General features: G+C 44.2%; 1 protein-coding gene across 26 annotated transcripts in view; it reads right to left on the bottom strand.

The window, feature by feature from the left end:
* Positions 1-20424, bottom strand: part of PAFAH2 (platelet activating factor acetylhydrolase 2) — a 60960-nt gene that overhangs the window by 30257 nt on the left and 10279 nt on the right. For 11 of the 26 annotated variants that reach the window (XM_045511450.2, XM_010948047.3, XM_010948046.3 and 8 more), the window contains 6 exons: positions 18694-18762; positions 18191-18332; positions 17152-17265; positions 13693-13784; positions 12125-12295; positions 10162-10316 (listed from right to left, as the gene is read on the bottom strand). In XM_045511450.2, coding sequence (XP_045367406.1) covers positions 10162-10316; positions 12125-12295; positions 13693-13784; positions 17152-17265; positions 18191-18332; positions 18694-18740 — 721 coding nt within the window. In that variant the 5' untranslated portion in view covers positions 18741-18762. Of the gene's footprint in view, positions 1-1980; positions 4458-10161; positions 10317-12124; positions 12296-13692; positions 13785-17151; positions 17266-18190; positions 18333-18693; positions 18763-20424 lie in introns of those variants that run through there. The other 15 variants (XM_074377116.1, XM_074377121.1, XM_074377127.1 and 12 more) reach the window with 6 other exon arrangements.

Below are 20424 nucleotides of genomic sequence, written 5' to 3'. Positions count from 1 at the left end.
AAGGATATTACTGAATTTCAGTACAAGTCATACAGAAATTGTTGGAGAGTTTGACTTTCTTGATTCAACCTCATGAAATGATATTCCTCCTAACCTGACAGTTTAAAAATATGGGGAAGGTGCAAAACCAAGCATGTAAATGAGGCTGTGTGGCCCAGAGATTAAGAGCTTGGATTTTGATGCCTAAATTCCAGTTTCCCCAAATTCTTTCTTTTGAGAGCTTGATCAAATCACTTCTCTAAGGCTCTGTTTCCTCATACATGAAATAAGGCTAATATCACCAGCTCTCATGGAGTTACAGTGAACAGCACATGAGCTGATGCATATAAAGCACTGAGCACAGTCCAGGACACACAGTAAGAGCCCAGTAAATGTTGGCTATTACGATGATCATTGCCATCATTTTCCATGCAGCTATGGCCAGGGACATGTGGCCTCTACATCTGGCTATGATGGGACAGTGAGCTTCCTACTGAGGATAGGTCCCAAGTACAGAGTATGGCCTCTCCTGTCCCTCTGTCACTTTGCAGGCCCAGGGGTAAGTGATGCCCCAGAAGAAAAAGGGGGTAGATGAAGGTCCCTACAAGGCCAAGACATAAAGTTGGAGCCCATCAACTGACATTTCAAGAGTCCAGTAGTCTTCTTAAGGAAGGGCAAGCAGGGCAGCTGTGTCAGGACACACACCAGAAAGGGGCTTAGGGACAACTGAGGGCCTGACTCATCCAGGAAGTGGAAAGGATGAAGAATTTCATTCCATCCTGTATTTACTTACTGTCCTTCCTAACTGATGCACCATTCTGTGCACAGAAACTTTACAATATACCACTAGGATGTCTCCACAGGTACGGCCCTATAATGGGGTGGGGAACAAGAGGATACAAAAGGAACCCAAGACATCTTCTTTGCTTTTGGAAAGAATTCACTAGAATGTAATTTATCAGCACATGCCAATTGATATGCAGGATTACCTTGCTCATCTAAAGGCCATTTAACTGGTGCCTTTTGATTCCCTGGAAGTTAACAAAAAACCAGGGCAAAAGACCAAAGGCCGGTGATAACCACTCTTGAGTAGTCAAAGGAAGGATTACGAAGCCTAAGCACTTAAGGCAGTGCATTCTAGTTGCAGGAGAGTCCCTAAAGCCCTCTCTCAGTGACTGCTTAGTTCTACTTCAGACAGCTGTTAAGTAATGTGGCTGATCAGAAGTTGTAAACTTGAAGTGAACACGGAGACCTGCTGGGGGCTGCCACATTCAAGACAATGAAGAGCAATGCCTGGCAGGCTGACCACAAGGGAGACAACACAAACTATGAAAAGCAATGAAAAAGGTGCGGGGTCGGGAGGAGGTGGTGGTATAGTTCAGTGGTAGAGCATGTGCTTAGCATGCACAAGGTCCTGGGTTCAATTCCCAGTACCTCTGTTGAAAGAAGAAAAAGAAAAGAAAAGCAATGAAAAGAACTAAGAGGACAGCATCTGGGGGCCATGAAGTGTAGGTGCAAGTAGCTATCCACATCTTCACAGACCAGTGGGCACCATTGCTCTGACATTAGATCTGGTCACAGATGTTTTTGCTCTCTGGGGAAGGTATGGATGTTAGGTAGGGCCAGATGACTTATTCTGGCCAATGAAATGTGAATGGAAATAATGAGGGTTACTTCTGGGCAGGAGCTTTAAGAGTTAGTAGGGGCTTCACCATGTTCTCCCCCAGATCCACTATGGCCAATGGCCATGCTTCCAGATAGTGGCAGCTCTGCCAGCCTGGGTCCCCAGATGAGAGTAAAAATGATACAAAGCAGGGGGAGAGGGGTGTAGCTCAGTGACAGAGTGCATGCTGAGCATGCACAAGGTCCTGGGTTAAACCCCTAGTACCGCCATTAAAAGTAAATAAACAAATAAACCTAATTACTCTCCCCCCAAAAAATTTTTTTTAAAAATGACACAGAGTAGAGCCTCCAGCTGACCCACAGAGGATAAGCAGCATGGACAAGAAATAAATTTTTATTGTTTTTTGGGATTGTTTGTTACTACCATATAGTCTAGTCTATCCTGATTGAAACATCCTAAAAAGTTAAGAGGTCAGATCACATTAAGAAGTATGTGCATTATCTTTTTAGTGAATAACCATTAAAAAGTCAATATTACATCTTGTGGCTTAAAGAATAATTTTCAATTATATGGAAAATTCACCTACTCCAGTGATGCTAGATAAATGAGTCATTAACAGAACATGAACTGAATGGAGGAGATGGATCCAGTTTCCAAACAATCTTTCTCTAGGGGGGTTTCAGGTCTCCACAAAACATAACAGCAATATTTATGGCTCAAGGTATAGGTTGGGTCTCATGTGCTAATGCTGTCAGAACTGGCTTCTCAGCATCTGCAGAACCAGCCCCAGGCACAAGGGATGGTTCTTCTGGTTCTGTGAGTGCTGGGTGGCTCTGGTTCTGTGAGTGCTGGGTGGCTCTGGTCCCTTCTAGAGGTTGCATGGCCCTATTATGTATCTGTATGCATTCTCATAGAAGGAAATTCATAATGTGTTCTTTGGTAAAACAGCAACAGCTTCGGAATGCACTGTCTTATTAAGCATACATGGAACATCTATAAAACTGACCTCACACTGGGCCAACAAGTAAGTTTCAGATGAAAATCATATGGGTCATTTTCTCTGACTGAAAGCAATCAAGCTAGGAAACAACAGCTATAGGACAACCAGAAAAAACTCAAATGTTTGGAAAGTACATAACCCATGGGCTATACATACTTTCACTGAATCCTCCTAATTATTCATAATGCAGATCCCCATTTTAGAAATGCAGGAACCAAGACTGGAAAGAGAACATAATTTGCTCAAATTTACCTAGTTAGCAGTAGTGGAGCCTGTACTCAAAACCAGGCCATGGAACTCAAGGGCCCGGGGCTTTGTGCTACGTCTCACTGGAATCCACAGGTCCTCCCAAGGCAGGTCCACAGCCTCAACAGATCTGGTGTTTCACCTCTTAGAAAGAATAGCTGTTGAGATGGGAGGCTCCCAGCTTGCTTTGGTGACACTGATGTATAGAGATGCATTTCCCTTTTGCTCTTCCCTCCCCTGGGGTCCCCTACTCAAACTGAGCTGAGAAGTCTAGGGGAGTGGAGAGGAGTGTTTCGCATTGACGTTCCCAGATAGCTTGGAACGAGATCCCTGGGAAGACTTCCTTTCCTTTTAAAGTTTTTTTCCACACGGGCACAAGTGGTAAGTGATCAAAGAAAGACAGAAGGAAAAGTTACATCCAGATGGCTCCCCATCTTGCTGTAATGCAGATTAAACACAGAGAATATTCCAACGTATCACTAGGCAAACATGAGTATTAATATCATATTATAAATGGAACAGAATAGAAATTCAGTCTGTATCTTGACTCAATTTGAGGCTAGGGCCTCAGAGCCAGGAGAGAGACAACTATAGCACCCTGATTCTGAGCAAGTTGGAGGCTCATGACATCTGAAGTAAGACGCAAGACCAAAGTGTTCCTAGACTTCTCTCTAGGGATGGCCCCCTGAATTCGATGGCCTCCAAACTTCTTCCCTTTTGTGGTGAGGGCCTGTTCCAATCGCTACTTAACACTGTTATTCTACCTTCTCCATCTCAACCAACTTGTGTTGTTTCCCGTCAAGCTACATTTTCAGCAAAACTCAAAGACATCCGGAGCTTCTGAGGCACCCTCTGTCCCTCAGCTTCTCTCCCTAAGCTATCAGGACAATGCTGTCTGCCCCTCCCATGGGTTCACAAGTATAACTTAGTCTTGACTAAATGCTGGTACTATGTTTCATGCAATGAGAAGGCTTGAAAATAAACAGAAAATCTGATAGTGGTCCACATCCTAGAAAGCTACCTAAACTGCTCAGAGGCCCTGGGAAGGGAGAAGGAGAGAGGCAGGAAGAGACAGTGCCAGGTTGTCTCTGGCACCAGCGGTCCCGAAGATAGGAATTTTCACTCCATCTTTTGGCTGCATTTCTTCCACTGCAGAAGCCACATTAGCCCAAGGTGCGGAAGCAGTCTCCCTGGGTTAATTGGACTCATGGTGTTCAGCTTGGGGCTTGGGTCCTCCCCAGACCCACCCCACTGCTTGTTCCTCACACCACCAGGGCTCAGTCTCTAGAAAGTCAGTTTACCAGTCAGTAAGTGATCAAAGTCCCAACATGAGTTTAAGATTAACAAGTCCAAGATCAAAGTACCTAGTTACCAATCAGCAGTGTGATTACACCCTCTCAATCTATGAAGAAGGGTCATATTGACCACTTCCTGATAGGAGGCCATTGATGTCACTGGGCAGGCCCCAAATGGGAACTCAGCTCAGTGACATTTCACAAATGACCAGTTGTGCCTATAGGCTGGACAGATGGTGTGGGGCCCCAGGGGTTAGTGATGGTCCAATGCCTTCAATGAGGTTGTTCCATTGGTCATAGTTCTCTTTCAGGTCTGAATGAGGGAAAAAAAAAAAACAGGAAGGTTAGGCAAATTGATGTAAGGTTAGATCAGAGAGTAGCTAACAGGGATTTAGTGGGTCATCCTAGAAAGAGGAGCACCTGGGATACTAAAAGGACTGGCTAAGGTGATTGTGATGGTGGTAGCAGTAATGATAACCACTATTCTTTCAGAGCCTTTATAAATGTGCTTCATAAATGGCTTGCTTAACCCATACAAACTCAGTAATGATAATAATAACAGAAGGCAGCATCTATTGAAGGAAAATATATTCTAGGGACTTTGCTAAACATGCATTGTTTCATTTAATTTTCATAATATCCCTATATGCTAAGTACTATATTGGCCCTACTTTATAGTTGAGGAAACAGGCTCAGAGAAGCTGCCTGATTCAACCAAGGTCATTATAGCTGGTAAGTGGTAGACTCAGAATTCAAAACCTGATAGGAAAGGGTGAGAAAGTGCAAAGCCCACTTCCAAGCTCGTGGATGTTGCTGAGCAAGAAGAGACCCTTCATACGCCAGCCGGTGGATGCAAATCCAGGGCCACCTCAGTGAAGTGCAGAAGGAATAGGACAGTGACATCACCAAGCGGCACAACACTGGGTTTGATTCCAGAGAGGGCCCCGGGATCATGGGCAGATGGATCTAATGACATGGCGAGAACAGTCAGAAAGGATCCTAGGCCGTAGGCTGAGAGAGTAGGACACAGCTGAGCAGGCAAATAGTGTTTCTGTTCAGAACAAACAAAACCTGGGACGGAAGGCACAGCCACTCTCCTTCATCTTTAAATCCCCAGGGCCCTGCCAAGAACCTGGCATGGAACAGGTCCTCAATAAACAAGTGCTACACATTCATTAATTCATAAAATACTGAGCACACCACTGTGTGCCACACTTTGTTCCTGGTGATAAAAATACAGCCACAGACAAATAGAAACAAACTCTCACTCTCATAGAGCTCACAATCTAGGAGGCAGAGATACCAATAAACAGAACAAACTACATAGGATATGAGAAGGTGAGAAGTGCTATGTAAAAAGACAGCCAGAAAGAAGCAGTGGTGGTGGCCAGGGGACAGGAATAAGGGGAGGAAGGGACGGTAAAATGCTTTTAAAAGGGTGGTCAAGGTGGGCCTCTCTAGGAAGGTGAAATTTGAGCAAAGACCTGAATGAGGTGGGAATGAGCCACGAGACTACACGGGAAGAATGTTCCAGGCAGCAGGAACAGCAGAGCAAAGGCCTGAAGCGGAAGTGTGCCTCGGGTGTGGAGGCTTGTGCCGCCAGAGTGGAGCAGGCCGGGGAGGAGCCGCAGGAGAGGAGGTTGGGAGGGACGCTGGGCACTGGCTTTGAGTCTCAGAGAAATGGGGAGTCACTGGGGGGTTCTGAACAGAGGAGTGACAAGATCCAACTTACTTTCTAAAAGGACCACTCTGGCTGCTTGATTAAGAAAAGACCATGTAGGGAGGCAAGGGTGGCAGCAGGGAGACCAGTCAGAAACTTTCACAGTAATTTAGGTGAGAGATGAGTTGGACAGGATGGTAGTTGCCGGGGTGGTAACAAGTGATTACTTTCCATTTGTGTTTTGAAGGTGGAGCCAACAGGATTTTTTGAGGGATTTAGATGGGAGGTGTAACAGAAGAGACAAAAATGAAGACTTTGGCTGGAGTAACTAGAAGGATGGAGTTACTATTAACTGAGAAGGGAAAGACTGCAGTTGAAATTCGTGCTTGTGTGTGATGTCTCTTAGAGGTCCAAGTAGAAATGTTGAGTTGTAGGTTCTACAAATCTGATGTTCATGGGAGAGATCAAACTGGAGATATAAACTGGAGAGCTGTCAGCATGGAGATGGCATTTAAAGCCATGAGACCAGATGACACTAGGGGACACAGGTAGAGAAGAGGTCCAAGCACTGAGCCCTGGAAACAGCAAAGTAGATGGAGAAGGAGTAGACACTGAGAGAGGAGAAAATACACAGTGGGGTATCTTGGAAGGAGAGAGAGGGCTTCACAGAGGAGGGAGTCACCAACTCTGTCAGAAGCTGCTGAGAGTTCGGTGAGAGGAAAAATGGAAGTGACCTCTGGATTTAGTATTGTGAAGGTCACTGGTATCCTTGACAAGGGCAGTTTTCCTGGTCAGCTGGGATACAAAAGCCTGAATGGAGTAGGTCAAGAGAAAATGGGAAGAGAAGAATTAGAGAAAGTAAAGACATTCACTTCTTTTGAGGAGTATTGCTGTCAAGAGGAACAGAGAAACAGGGTGGTAACTGGGGGGCAAAGTATGGGCCAAGACAAATTTTTTTAAAGAGAAATTTCAGAATGAAATGAACAAAATAAAGAGGGAAAAAATGATGATCTAAGGTAAAGAGGAAAAAACTGCTGGCCCAATCATCTTGAGCAGAACAAAGAGGAAGAAATCTAGCGTGTGGGGGGAGGGGTTGGCCTCATTGGACAACTGAGTCGGAAACTCTAGTAACCAGACAGAAAGCTAAGTACACGCAAGAAGGTAGGTAGGTGTAATGACGCAGTGTTGGGATTTTGAGGATGCACTGAATGCTTCCATTTCTGCTGCAAAGAGGGAGGCAAAGTTAATCAGCTAAGAGACAGAATAGGGGAGGTGGTGTTACGACGTTTGGAGAGAAAGGAGAAGGTGTGAAACAGCCTTCCGGGAAAGTGGAAGGGGGGATGAGTAGGTGAAGACAGAAGCAGCATGTAGTTAATATGAAAGAGGCACCAATCTTCTTAATAGAAAGTAACGCCGTCTCCGTGTCAGTGGAGCATGTGCTCTTAGAGGGATTTTTTAGAAGTGGTGAGAGGTTCAGCTGAGCCACCTATTTTAGTTTCCCATGTGACAATGTCCTGTATGGCCACCAGAAAGCTTTTCTCTCTTTGCGAAACTATACCCCAGGCAGAGAACCTTTGCCTTTTTTCACCCTGTCTGACCTGTTACGCTTGGATGTTGCAAGATCCTCCTTCCTGGGCCCTTTGCCTCTCAACCTGCCCCATCTTGCCCCTCCTCCATGATGCAGCCAGACTGCAAACACAAGTCTAACCATGACATTCCCCTACTTAGAACCTGCCAGTGACTCTCACAGCCTGTGGAAGAAAATTAAAACTTATTTCAGCAAACACATGGGCTTCGAGATCTGGCTTCTGCCCACTTCTCTACCTTTATCTTCCAACATTTCACTATTCTGAGCTCCAGATATACTAAACACAGCTTCTCAAAACTGACCAGGCCCACACCAGCCTTTGCGCTTTCTGTCTAGAAGATCCTTGCCCCTTTCCTGCCTGGTGAGACTTACTTATCTTTAATGTTAAAGACAAGCATCATTTTGTCTAAAGAGCCCCCATTCTTGGCTGTTCTTTCCCTCTTGCCAGAATTAGGAGCCTGTCCCCTGTGCTCCCAAAGACTAAGTGCATCCATGGGTCCAGAGAGCCACTGGCAGAACAGTGCAGCAACGAAACACCTGGGCTTTCAAATCAGACAGCCTAGGTTGCATTCTGGCTTTGCCACTTACTAACCAGATAACCTTGAGCAAATTACTTAAATTTTCTAAGCTTTAGTATTCTTGTCTGTAAAATGGAGTTAATAATAAAAGTTTCCACTGAAAAGGGCCACTTTTCAGGATTACACAGGATAATGCACTTAGAGGAAGGCCTGGAATAAAGCAAGGTTGTCAACAATCTTCCTGTAAGAGTCTAAGACTCTCCTCCCTTCCACTTCCTCCTCTGCTGTTCTCCGTGATCAGTATCTTAGCTCAATAGATATTCCTACTGAAGGAAGGGAGCCCAGTTTGCCAAGGTGGACTCCCTTGTCATATGTAGCTCTTCCCTAATGAGATGGGGGCTAAGAGGAAACAGAGTGGGCTGAGGACCATGTAGTCAGACTCTATTAAAGTCTTGACACATGGATCCATTCCTCTCCTACCAGGTGGTAAGAATGGTGCCCCAAAGTCTTATTAACCCCAAAGTTAATGGCTCATGTTGAGCAAGACGAACAGGAATAAACATTAGAATGCAAATTTAGGTTCAAAAACTCAATACAGCCATAATAGGACAGATGAGTTTTAAAAGCAAACCCAATCCAAATCAAATTTTTTTAGCACTTGGTGGAAAGGTTAATACATTCAAGCCATCTAGAAGTCTGGTGTCCAGAGCACAGAAGAGACAATTCTGCTGTACCAGGCATGGGTCAGACCATCTCTAGCATGTCGTGTTCAAGTCAGGACAGTACACATTAAAAAGCACATTAATAAACAGCACATTCAAAGCGGGTAAAACATGGCAACACAAGGAACTGCACAGGGAACAGGTGGAGGTACCACAGACATTTAGCTTAATGAACAGAAAACTCAGAGAGGACACCATAGGTGACTTCAAGTATCTAAAGAGCTGCCATGTGCAAGGAGTCTGAGGCTTCCCAAGGTAGCTCTTGAGGGGATACTCAGGGCAAGTGGGGAGGAATTACAAAAAATCAGATCTTGATCTTAGGTTAGAGGTGGGTCAAACCTTAGAAATCCAGGCCAGCCTGGTTCCCCTTCTGAAGGAATGTGTCCTACACACAGCACCCGCTGAGGGATCAGCCTCACGCAGATAAAGATAATGGTAGCCTACTCCTTTCTGACTGGATCAGAAAGGCACATCCGATAAAGAGAGCTCCAGGCCTGGGTTGGGCAGTGGCCTACGATGTGTTTTGGCAGGTAAAGATGAACTGGTACAATCAAGCTGTCTCTCTTGGGAATCTGGTCCAAGAAATCCAAGAAAATATGGCAGTGAGCAGTGGGCACTCACAAGGGAGAGAGAACAAGCCACAAGTGATTCAAGCCAACTGGTCATGAGGAAGTCATGAGGAAGTGAAACTATACAAAGCAGATGCTATCAGCAAGAGGAAAAAGTACAGAGTAGCAAGAAGGAAAATGCAGACCAGAGCAAAGAGAAACAGAGATGTCATGAGAGGAAGAGACAGGGAGACAGAGCCTGAGCTGAGAAAGAGAGAGACGCCAGTCCTACAAGCCACCTCGGTCCCTGTAACTTTTTAGTTCTCGACTGGCCAGGTGTACTCTCATAAACAAACTCCTTTTTATCTCAAGGCAAATTAGTGAATCTCTAGACCTGGTAACCAAAAAAAGCCTGACTGGAATATTAGTCCTGACAATCAAAGTTTCCAGTGATGGAGGGGGCTGAGCAGTGCGCTCTCCGTGCTGCGCGACCAAGCAGCAGGGAAGGCACAAGAGGATCTCTCCTCTGCGTGGGAGGCTGGACCAAAGACCTCTTCGGGCCTCACCACTTGGCTGCCCTGTGATTTGTGACATTAGTCATCATCCTTCTAGGCTTTTTTTTTCAAAAAAGCACTTTCAAAAATTTAGCCCATCTATCATCATAACCTCCTCCGCAACACACATAAGGTGAGTGATAATGAGTTAGGACAGAGGTAGTGGAGTAGAGAGAGATGAACATTCCACTTACAATGAAAAAATCAAGGTGCAGAGACCAAGATCATTCAGGTGGTAAGGGACAGAATCAGGATCTCCAAACTTTCGGCTAAGTGTTCCTGCTATAATTCTATGTAACCCTCTCCTTCACTCAGGTTTTCCTTTTGCCATAAATCTCTCTGATTCGAGACGTGTCAGTATAGACCACTGTGCAGGGAAACCTAAGGGACCCCATGGCTGTCCCATGAGCCCCTGTTCTCTCCTTACCAAGGTGCTTCTGCAGGAAGGCCAGCATGGCCCGCACCATCGTCTCCTGACCTTCATAGGGGTCCAAGCTCCCACGGACTGGACTGGGGAAGAATTTACCAATCCAGCTACCAGTCACAAAAACAAAGTCAGTTAGACTCCGATGAACAGAACCACTAGAGGAAAAGAAAAACAAGTATCTAGTAAGGGTCTGGAGGCTACAGCACACAAATGTTTACACACCTACCATGTGCAAGGTGCTTTACATGCACTATCTCACAATTTTCACAACAATCTTGTAGGGGAAGTAATTTTCCCTTTGACAGAACCAGAGGAGAGAAATGATCTGCCCAAGGTCACACAGCTAGTAAGGAATGGAGCTAGGATTTGAAAGCAGGTGTACCTGTCTTCAAAGTTGCCTCAAGTCCTAGACCACATGCCTGACTGGATATGGAAACGGCTGAGTCAGCTGGAATGGAGATCAGGCAAGGAGGTGGGGTCTGCAGCACCTGTCATTCCTATATTATTATAATTATTACCCCACGGCTTTTACTCAGTGACTTCCACACATTCACAGAACGTATCAGTTCCTTCTTTAGCTCAGAACTGTACCACAAAGTAAACAGGAAAAAGAAATAACTTTTTTTAAATAATAAATTTTTTAAACTTTTAAAAAATAAGCTTTTAAATAATCAGAAAAGTGAGGGCAAGTGTTTGTAAAAGAGGGTTTCTGAATTAGAGTTTAAGTCCTTTGACATCAAACACAATTTGAAGGTGAAATTCTCACTAGGTTGATTTTGAGCTAAAATACTCAAAACTAAATTTACTAGTCAATTCAACGAGGGAAGGAAAATCTAAATGCTAACCTTTGTTTGATATCAAGCAGAAAAACTGACTTTAAACTATATTATTTAAGGCACATGAGAAGGTATAAAGAATAATATAATAGATACTTGAGTATCCAGCACTCAGTTTAAGAAATAATCATTGTCAAGAGTTAACTCTGCAGTTTTTGTGTACCCTTTCCCAACTGCTCTCACCTCCCATCCCTCCAGAGGTCACAATCACCCTGGATCTGATTGGTTGGGGAAACTGTCAAGCAGTCCTCTGCCGCCATGAAATCAAAATGAAAGGGGAGAGGCTGGCCCTAAGGAAGACAGCCTGGGCCAAGATGAGCAAGGGAAGAAGTCGCTGCCTACTGAGCAGACCCTAGCATTTTGGGCTCTCGATCTGGCATTTCAACCCCCTCAATGATTCAAAAGGTCCACGGTATGTAGTGGCTTGCTGTTTTGCTGAAATAGGACCAGGATCCTTGAGGCATGTGTATTATTAGGCTCAAGTACAGGGTAAGATCAAGTCAGAGACTTGTTGGTGAGACTTTAGCCCTGTACCTAGAGCTCTAAGACAATTCCCACGTACAGTACATTTCTTAAAGTCACTCAAAATTTTCCCTCTGTGAAAAACGGCTCCTGAAAACAAACCACCTGACAGTATTGGTGATAGAAGTGAAGAGAACGTGGTTTCTCCTAGGCAGAATATAGATGGTTTATGGAAGACAACTGAATTGAGGTATTCCGGAAGCTCTCTAAAAATCTGTCTTGTGAATGTCAAAGGTCTATTATATCCACACTCTTCAAAAGACTCAATAAAATTTCCAAATGATGTTAGAGATTTCTGGAGTCCACCCAGACCCACACCTCTTCCTCTTCAACACACAATCCCACAATACCCTTTTCCCAGAAAGCAACAGTCAAATCCTGTCATAAAGTCATACAGACTAGTAAAGAAATCACTGCAGGTGGAGCTAAGTGGAGATGAAGGACAGATATGAAATTCTTAAGGAATTAAGATTCTGAAATTCAGGAAGTACTTAGGTACCCCATTAAAGGGTAGAACTTTGGATAATTTAGAAGAAATTAAAGGAGCCACAGCTGAGTAAAAAATGGAGCAGACACTGGGGATCATGACCTTGGGGTTTACTCACAGGACAGTTATGATCCTGGATTGGTCATGCTGGGCACAAACCTTCTTCATCAAGTTGACACTGTCCATTGTCTGGAATTTCTCAGCGTTGATGAAGAATATAGGGCCTCGGGCCGTGGGGTAAAAGTCACGTTCCAGAGGAAACATCCAAGCATCCAGAGCCACAGCACACCTGGAACAGGACTAGACATTTGGAACTGCCATGCAAGAATAGCTAGGCAGTGGGGGAAAAGTCAGAGCTCTTCCTTCAGTGGGGTAAAGGCTCAGAAAGCCAGAAAGGGGAACCGGGGCCCATACCCTTCAGTTAGGATCTTGGATAGAGATCACTTTTATCTCTTGCCAAAAACCCTTCTAGGTCTTAAACTCTCTTGAGAGCAAGGATCAGATCTTCTCCTTCTCTCAGATCTACTCTCAGGCAGCTGACACAGAATGGCACTTCATTCATTTACTCATTCTTATTCATTCAATTCATCAAGTACCTACTACGTGCTCAGACTTATGCTGTGGATCTGAAGATAACTGACACAGTTCTTGCTCTCAAGGAGCTCCCAGAATAGCACTGGAGATAGAACAGACAAGGTAACAAAATACAGCTTAGTGCCCTGATTGCACAAGGTACTGTCACCCAGAGCATACATGGCAGGGAGGTCAGGGAAAGCCTCCTTGGTGCCACAACTCAAAGTCATGGCCAGTTTCTTTAGCGGTAATCTCTGTCACCAAGGGCAAAACTAAGGCCTTAAGATAAGCATCCTACCCATCCCCCCCCACCAATGCTCCCCCAGTCTCTTCCATTTCAATAAAGGACAATCACCTTCCACTTAAATGATGGATATGCAAATAAAAAACCCTGATTCCTCTTTCCTTCACCTCATACATCAATAAGTCCTGAAAATTCTAAAATCTATCCTGACTCCCTTCACTTCTCTCCATCCCACTACCTCCATCCTAATGCAAATCCATTAACCCTCACCTTGACTCTGAAATAGCCTCCCCCTAACTAGCCTCCTGTTCCCAGTCCTGTCCTGCTACAACCCACTCTTCACACAGTAGTTTTTCAATGTAACTAATATTCTTCTATACTGATGGTCTCCCATCACACTTAGAATAAAATCTAACTTCCTTACTCTAGCCAAAAGGCCCAGTGATCTGGCCTTTCTGGTCACATCTGGAATCGCCTCCCTCTCACTCACTACACTCCTCCCATCCTGATGCAGCAAGTTTCTTCCCACCTTAGGGCCTTGAACTGTTCCTTCTGCCTAGACCTTTTCGTGGTTGGCTTCTTTGTCTTTGAGTCTTAGTTATGTCACTTTCCCAAAAAAGCCTACAGATACTTTAGCTTATCAGCCTACTTTATTTTTTTCATTGCACTTGGGTGCTGAGGATTTGATTGTTTGTTAGGTTGCTTACTAGTCTGTCTCCTCCCACAATAACATAATTCCATGAAATAAGAGACCTTGCTTTTTTCTTCACCACTGAATCCCCAGCCCCCCAAACAGTGCCCAGCGCGTAACACTTGCTGAACGAATGAGTGGTGTGTGGCGCTAACAGCAGCATCACTGGGAAACTCACCGAAATTGGGTCTCCTTGGCCAAAGCCAGAATAGCTGTGGCCCCTCCAAATGAATGTCCCATTACAGCCACCCGGCTCACGTCAATGCTGCCCTGAGGGAAGCCAAGTCAGAAATGCACAACTGTTTTTTAGGAATTCTTCAGGGGCAAGAGGAAGAAACAGTGTGACAATGATGTATAAGCACAACACAGTGGGTGAGCCCTCCAAAACCACATTATTATGAGCCTCTTGCCCACTGGAGAGCAGCTGGTCAGGCCATTTCTGGACTGAGCAGCCTTCTGTAGGCAGAAATTCTGAAGCCACGTTTTTCATCTTTTATTTTTATCATCTTATCACCTATAATATCTGAACCAGGGTAGATATTCAAATATCTATGAATAAATGAATGAACAGAAATTGTATGACCTATCAGTGTAAGAGCAGGCTAAGAATAAGAACTCCTGTCATCCTCCACATCCCTGCCTTACAACCAGACCAGCGCGAGGGATGACACATGAACCAAGTTAAAGATAGAATGGGGGAGGCCCTGCTGCTCATCCACTTTGCTCTGAAACAAGGACCGCTTGTACCGAAACCAGCTCAGGTTCTACTTCCTCTGATACCTGTCCTGACTCTTCTCCAGTAGAGCGAGTCTGCTAGCTCTAACATGCTATGCTCTGCAAGGATCTATTTCGGGTTGTCCCCAGAAGCCTTCAGGACATGGTTATATAAAAAGCCACTGCAGCTGCCTGCTAAGGGGCTCAGGAAATCTCTGTAGGCTTTGCTGCCCAGCCTCTGCTCTGAACCTGTGCTCTCCTTTGCTCTCCCCAACTTCTATCCCAAGGTTTTGTATCTAAATTCTGCCCCTCTTTACTCACGACCTTCAGATCAACAACTTGGTTGAGGCCTCTTCAGCTTTTTAAATCAGTTAATATATTCTCATAACTCTAAAGCCAGGAGTATACAGAGAAGTCTCCTGCCTACCCCCATTCCCTTTCCACACAGTTGCCCACTCCTTTCCCACAAACAGGCAAGTTTCTGGTGTCTTTGCAAAGCTTATGTATGTCTACACAGGTAAACATGAACATACACTTTCCCCCCTTTTACACAAGTGATGCTGTATCCTACTTTTTTGCATAATAATATTAGTACAGAAAGAGCCCCCTTATCCTTGTTTACAGATACATTTGATTTCACCATGGTACAGACCACTTAGTGATCATGAAATCTATTCCTCTTCCTGGATACACAGCTGAACTCTATCTCCCAGCAGTCAGATGTGGCCTTGTGACTGGATGTGAGTGACAGTCGTCTTGTGACAGAATCTAAGTGGAAGTGCTATCCTCACTTCCAGGCCTGGTCCATACAAACCCTTCTGTACAAACCTCCACGCCCTTTCCCATTCCTGGCTTACTGTACACGGTGAAGCTGGGTTTCACAAATGGAAGAGGGTAGAGTAATAAGATGAAAGGAGCCTGGATCCCTGAGTCAGACCTTGCACAGAAGCACCCATTTTGGACTTCATGTTGGAGAGAAATAAATTTCTCTTTAAGTCACTGAGATTTGGGGCTTATGTGTTATATAGCAATTACCATTCCTCAAATTCATACATCCATTATTCCACAATTTAGTAGATCAGTTCCCTTACGGGTGAACACTTAGGATACTGTTAATCTTTTGTTATCATAAACAATGCTGGAATAAACCACCTTGCACATACATCATGTTACTTGCGTGCAGGTCTGTGGAAAATAAATTCCCAGAATTGGAAATTGCTGGGTCAAACAATATATGCATTTGGACTGTGGATAGCTATTGCCAGACTGCCCTACATGGGGCAACCTGCACTCACACAGCCACGGAGCAGAGTCTACTTCTCCACAACTTTGCAAACAGGGGGAGTAATCAATTTCTGGATCTTGCTCAATCTGATAGATGAACACTTACTTAGCTTTTTAAATTCTGTATTTCTCCAAAAGGCTGCCTCTTAACTAATCCAACTACACGTAGCCTGCCATCTCCCAATGCCTGTCTCAGGCACATACGCACACAGACCTGAACTTCAGGGACTGGGCCCTGCTTGTCTGGAGGGGACTGACGACACACACCAAATGGTAAAGCTCTCTGGATTTCAGCTTCTGCCTTACCTACTGGCCATCAAGGCTGATGCTTCTGCCTGGAAGACTTTACCAGAACCTTTAAAAGATATTTTCTAAGGAGGCTCCTAGAAGCTTTAGGTTCAGAATGGCCCAATTTAAAGTTTGACTCTATCAGTTACTTAGCTGTGTAAGCTGGGGCATATACTTAAGCCTCTTTGTTCCTTGATTTCTTTCTATGTGAAGAGATAATGATGCTTACTGCATATGTTTGTGTAAAGACCTCATCATAGGAAGTACTCATAAGAGTAGTTGTTATTTTATACATATATATAATTCTCACTCATAAAATGAAACATTACATGGCTATTAAAAATCATGCCATAGAAAAATATTAACTGGCATAAGACATTAATACTGTTTTGCTAAATGAAGAAAAAGGCCACAAAACAGCTTGTATTACATAATAACATTATTATTTTTCAAATGTATATATATTATATATATAAGTACATATAAAAGCAGATGTATTATAAAAGAACTGGAAAAACAAACATCAAAATGTTAAAAAAAAAAAAAACAATAACTGTTTCTTTTTCCTTCATGCTTTTGTGTGATTTATTGGTTCTCTAAACAAGCTACTTTTCGTTCTCTCTGGGCTACTTTTGAAATTACAGGGAGAGAGACTGGGTGAAAGAGAAAAATGTACCTTCACAAGGCACCAAATTCCATAGCCAGGACAGTTTCCATCCCTCTGGGGGTTCTTGGGATTCCCTTAAAGGAAGGAATTAGCCTGCAGTAGACACAGGTTGTTTGCGACTTGATAGCACTTCCTTGGGGAACAAGCCTTCTCTCCCTCATCCATGTGGCCCTGTGGGGCTGTCAATCCTGGTGCTCACGTTCCCTTGAACCCTAGAAGTGGGCGTATAGGGCACTTACAGGCCAATCAGAATACTCTATCCCTCTGGCACAGTGACTGGCCTGGAATGGGCATCTGAGCCAAGCAGGGCCACAGTCTTCCCAGGTTAATGGAAGCTGAGACAGTCTCTTTTCCTTTTAAATCTAGAGCTGAGTTGAAATGCAGGCTTGGTATGCCAGCAAGTACCTTTCTTGCCTAATGGAAAGAGTCTGGTGAGAATGAAGTCCAGGTACACAGAGTGGAACAGAGCCAGGAGAAGGGAGAGTGCCAGAGCTTTGATGACAATGTTTGAGATCCTGGATCTAGCTATACTGGCCTAAAGCCAATCTGCCTTTGGTCTTCCTATTTATTTGAACCAATAAATTCTCTTCTAGTTTAAACTAGTGAGTTAGGTTTCTGTTATTTGTAACCAAGAAAGTCTTGATGAATAAAATAAGCTCCACGTCATACCAATTGCAACCATACCTTCAAAGTCATCAGATCCAATCCACCAGGCAAGATGTTGAGGACGGTCTGGCCAGCAGTGACCTCTCGCAGGATCCTCAACACCTTCATACACTCGTTTACCCTCTGATGCAACTGCAACAGAGACAGTCCAGTGGTAGCTGGAATACTGCACAACCATCCAGTGGGAATCTCATTCCCCCACAGAGCCAAGGATAATGCAGGGACAGTGTGCCCACCCACATCTCAGCAGCACCACAGGCCCCATATCCAGAGAAAAGCCCAGCTGCCTCACAGCCGCTCACATAAGCACCACCTAGCAGCACAATGGAGGCAGCTCTGCCCCACCTACCTATCCACCCATGGAATACAGGGGGTACAGTGTTGTATATGAAAGCATTTTAAAAGCAAAAGGATGTAAAGTGTTCCTGCTATCAACCCAGTACTGGATTCTACTTTCCCTCCTATAGCACAGGTCCATGTTTTTGTCTGCCTAGCCCTTACCCATCCCTACTTCTGTTAACACTGACTTTTGAGGCTCGCCACCCCCCTACAAAAAAATCTAGCAATGTTATCTCTGATGGGAACTTCACATTTTGGTACTTCTCCTCAGCTTAGGAGCCTCTATCCAGGATTTTTCATATTGCAGCATGGGGCAGAAATGGGGGACAACTCCAAAACAGCCCTATTCTCTCAGATGGTGAAGACAAACATATGCCACCTCATTAGGTAAGCCAGTTAGCACAAGAGACGAACCAACAGAGGGACAGAGTTAAGAGTGAAAAACAAGTCCCAATGACCGCTGGTTCCAGTGGTCCTGCCCTGCCTACATTGCTTACATAAGCCAACCAATTCTCCTTTTTGCCTTACAAGAGTAAGTGGGGTTTCTGTCACTTGAAATTCTAAGAGTCTTAATTAATACCCCATTTCTCTGATGTGGCAAGCTCAGATCCACTATAATTGAGATTTCAAGAGAGGTTAGTTCAAGGTCTTCTTAGTAAGTGTAGTTTAGGGCAGGCAGGCTTAGTAACTCCCCACAGCCCTACTGGCGCAAGCCTACCTGGCAGTTCCGAACATGGAATTCCTTCTCCCCTTCCTCAATTTGACGGTGGGGGATCCATTCCTCCTCCAGTGACTCACCATTGGGCTGGTTCTCCTCTGGGGCCTGCTTGCAGAAACAGGTGGCTGCAGCTGACCCATCCCTGCAGGACATACGCCACCAGAGAGAAACCAGAAGAACCTGGACTTATTTCTTCCCTTTACCAAATCCTCCTTTTCAGCCAAGACACTCTAGATCATCCTCTGGCTAACAGGGTCAAAGATCTGGGGACACACATAGGAGAGTAGGAAAAAACATGGATTTTGGAGACTGGGTTTGAACCCCAACTCAGCTGTGTCACTTTTAGCAAGTTATTTAACATCTTTGAACCTTGGTTTCTTCACCTTTAAAATGGATATAATCCCTACCCTGCATAGTGTTGTGAGGATTAGAAATAATATATTGACAGGGGATGAGCCTGTATCACCCAATCCATGATAGTTCGTCAGATTGTCATCCTTCACCTGTGCTCTGGGACAGCAACCACAAAGCCACGAGAGGCCAGCTCCATGCAGAAGGCTGAATACAGTGTCCTAGAGATCCAGGAAGGAACCAAGAGAAGTGATCAAAAGAATGGCCTGCCCTTAGCCCCCCGTCCGACCACACTCTGCTAGTAGCTATCTCAAAAGACTGAATGGAGGAAGTTTCATTTGGAGCAGCCCTTCTCAAGGGCTTCTCAAGGAGCTTTTTCCAGCCAGCACACCCCTTCTCTCCCCAAGATCCAAGTGTCCTCCTCCAGGAAGCATATGCAAATTGATCCATTGTGTTTTTCAACCCCAGAAACTGATTCATCTCCACGCCCCCCACCCCAATACAGTTTGGCTACTTCAAACAATTGCATTTTTATTGTCCATATATTGTATGTGTCCCAAATTAGTTGGCAACCTCCTTGAGGACAGAGACTCTGGCTATTTCTTTAACATGTAAATCTCTACCTGTGATTTAGCACGTGGGTTTTTTCAGTCTGCCCTCCAATCTTTCAGAAAAAAGAAATACAGCAGGCACTAATTGTCTACTCCAACACCTATTTTTCCCTTGTTCTGTAATAACAGAATCTAATTTTCAGCTGAAGACATTGTCATGCCATCAAAATATATTTCTCAGCCTCTCTGCAGCCAAGTTTGTCTGTGTGATTTTTAGCCCAGCAACAGTATCATAATACCACCCTCATAAGTAATTAAACTTTTTTTTCAATAGATACATTGAAAAGAAACAAGTAGAATTAACTTTAATAATATATTTTATTTAATCCAGTATAGCCAAAACATTATCATTTTAACAAATAGTTGATACTTTTAAATTAATGAAATATTTTATTACATTCTTTCTTTTTCATATGTAGTCTTCGAAATTCAACGTGTGTTTTATACTTACAGCACATCTCAGTTGGCCCAGCCATATTTCAAATGTTCAATAGCCACATGTGGCTAGAAGCTACCATAATGGACAGAGCAGCTCTAGTCAATGTGATGTAAGCAGTCATGTTATATAAAAATTTCAGGAGAGTTCTCTCTTCCTGTTGTATGGACTGTGGATGTAATGGCTAGAGCCAAAGCAGCTACCCTGGATCATGAGACATCCTTAGAAACAGAAGCCACGTGTGCACAGCAAGATTTATAATCTGGTTTTCTGGTAACGTTGTGGAACTACAATATCAGCTCTACCTCTAGCTTTTTAAAAAATCTGAGTGAAAAATAAACTTTATATTATTTAGGTCCCTATTGTTTGTAGTTCTGTTAAATATAACTTGCTTGTATCCTAATTGATTCAGGAAGGTCAGTTTCTTAAGTTTCTTTTCACCTTCTCCCACTTCTCTTGGGGAGGCAATGAACTGGACTTGAAAGCCAGAGAGATTTCTGATCCCTTCCCAGTTCAAACTATAGCCTTGGGCAAGACTGCCTTTCAGAGCTGGTTTATTCATCTGTGAAATATGCTTCCACCCCATCTACCTCACAGGACTATGTGGGAACCAAAGGGGACAAAGGCACACTGCAAACCGGTAGTTAATATTTAAATACACATACTCTTCCCTGGGATGGGAAGGCATAGGTCCGTGACCCATGGGAAGGATTTCTGGTGCTGAATTTGCCATAAGATACAACGAGAGGAAACCATGTCCCTTTACCTCCCTGCCCTTTTTCTTGGAATTTCACTCTGGTTAATGATTAGAGTATTTATAACTGGCTCAGCCAGGT

Source organism: Camelus bactrianus, chromosome 13, assembly GCF_048773025.1.
Source record: "Camelus bactrianus isolate YW-2024 breed Bactrian camel chromosome 13, ASM4877302v1, whole genome shotgun sequence".
Classification (NCBI taxonomy): domain Eukaryota; kingdom Metazoa; phylum Chordata; class Mammalia; order Artiodactyla; family Camelidae; genus Camelus; species Camelus bactrianus.
Note: the sequence above shows the minus strand (reverse complement) of the source record. Positions and strands in the feature narration are given on the sequence as shown.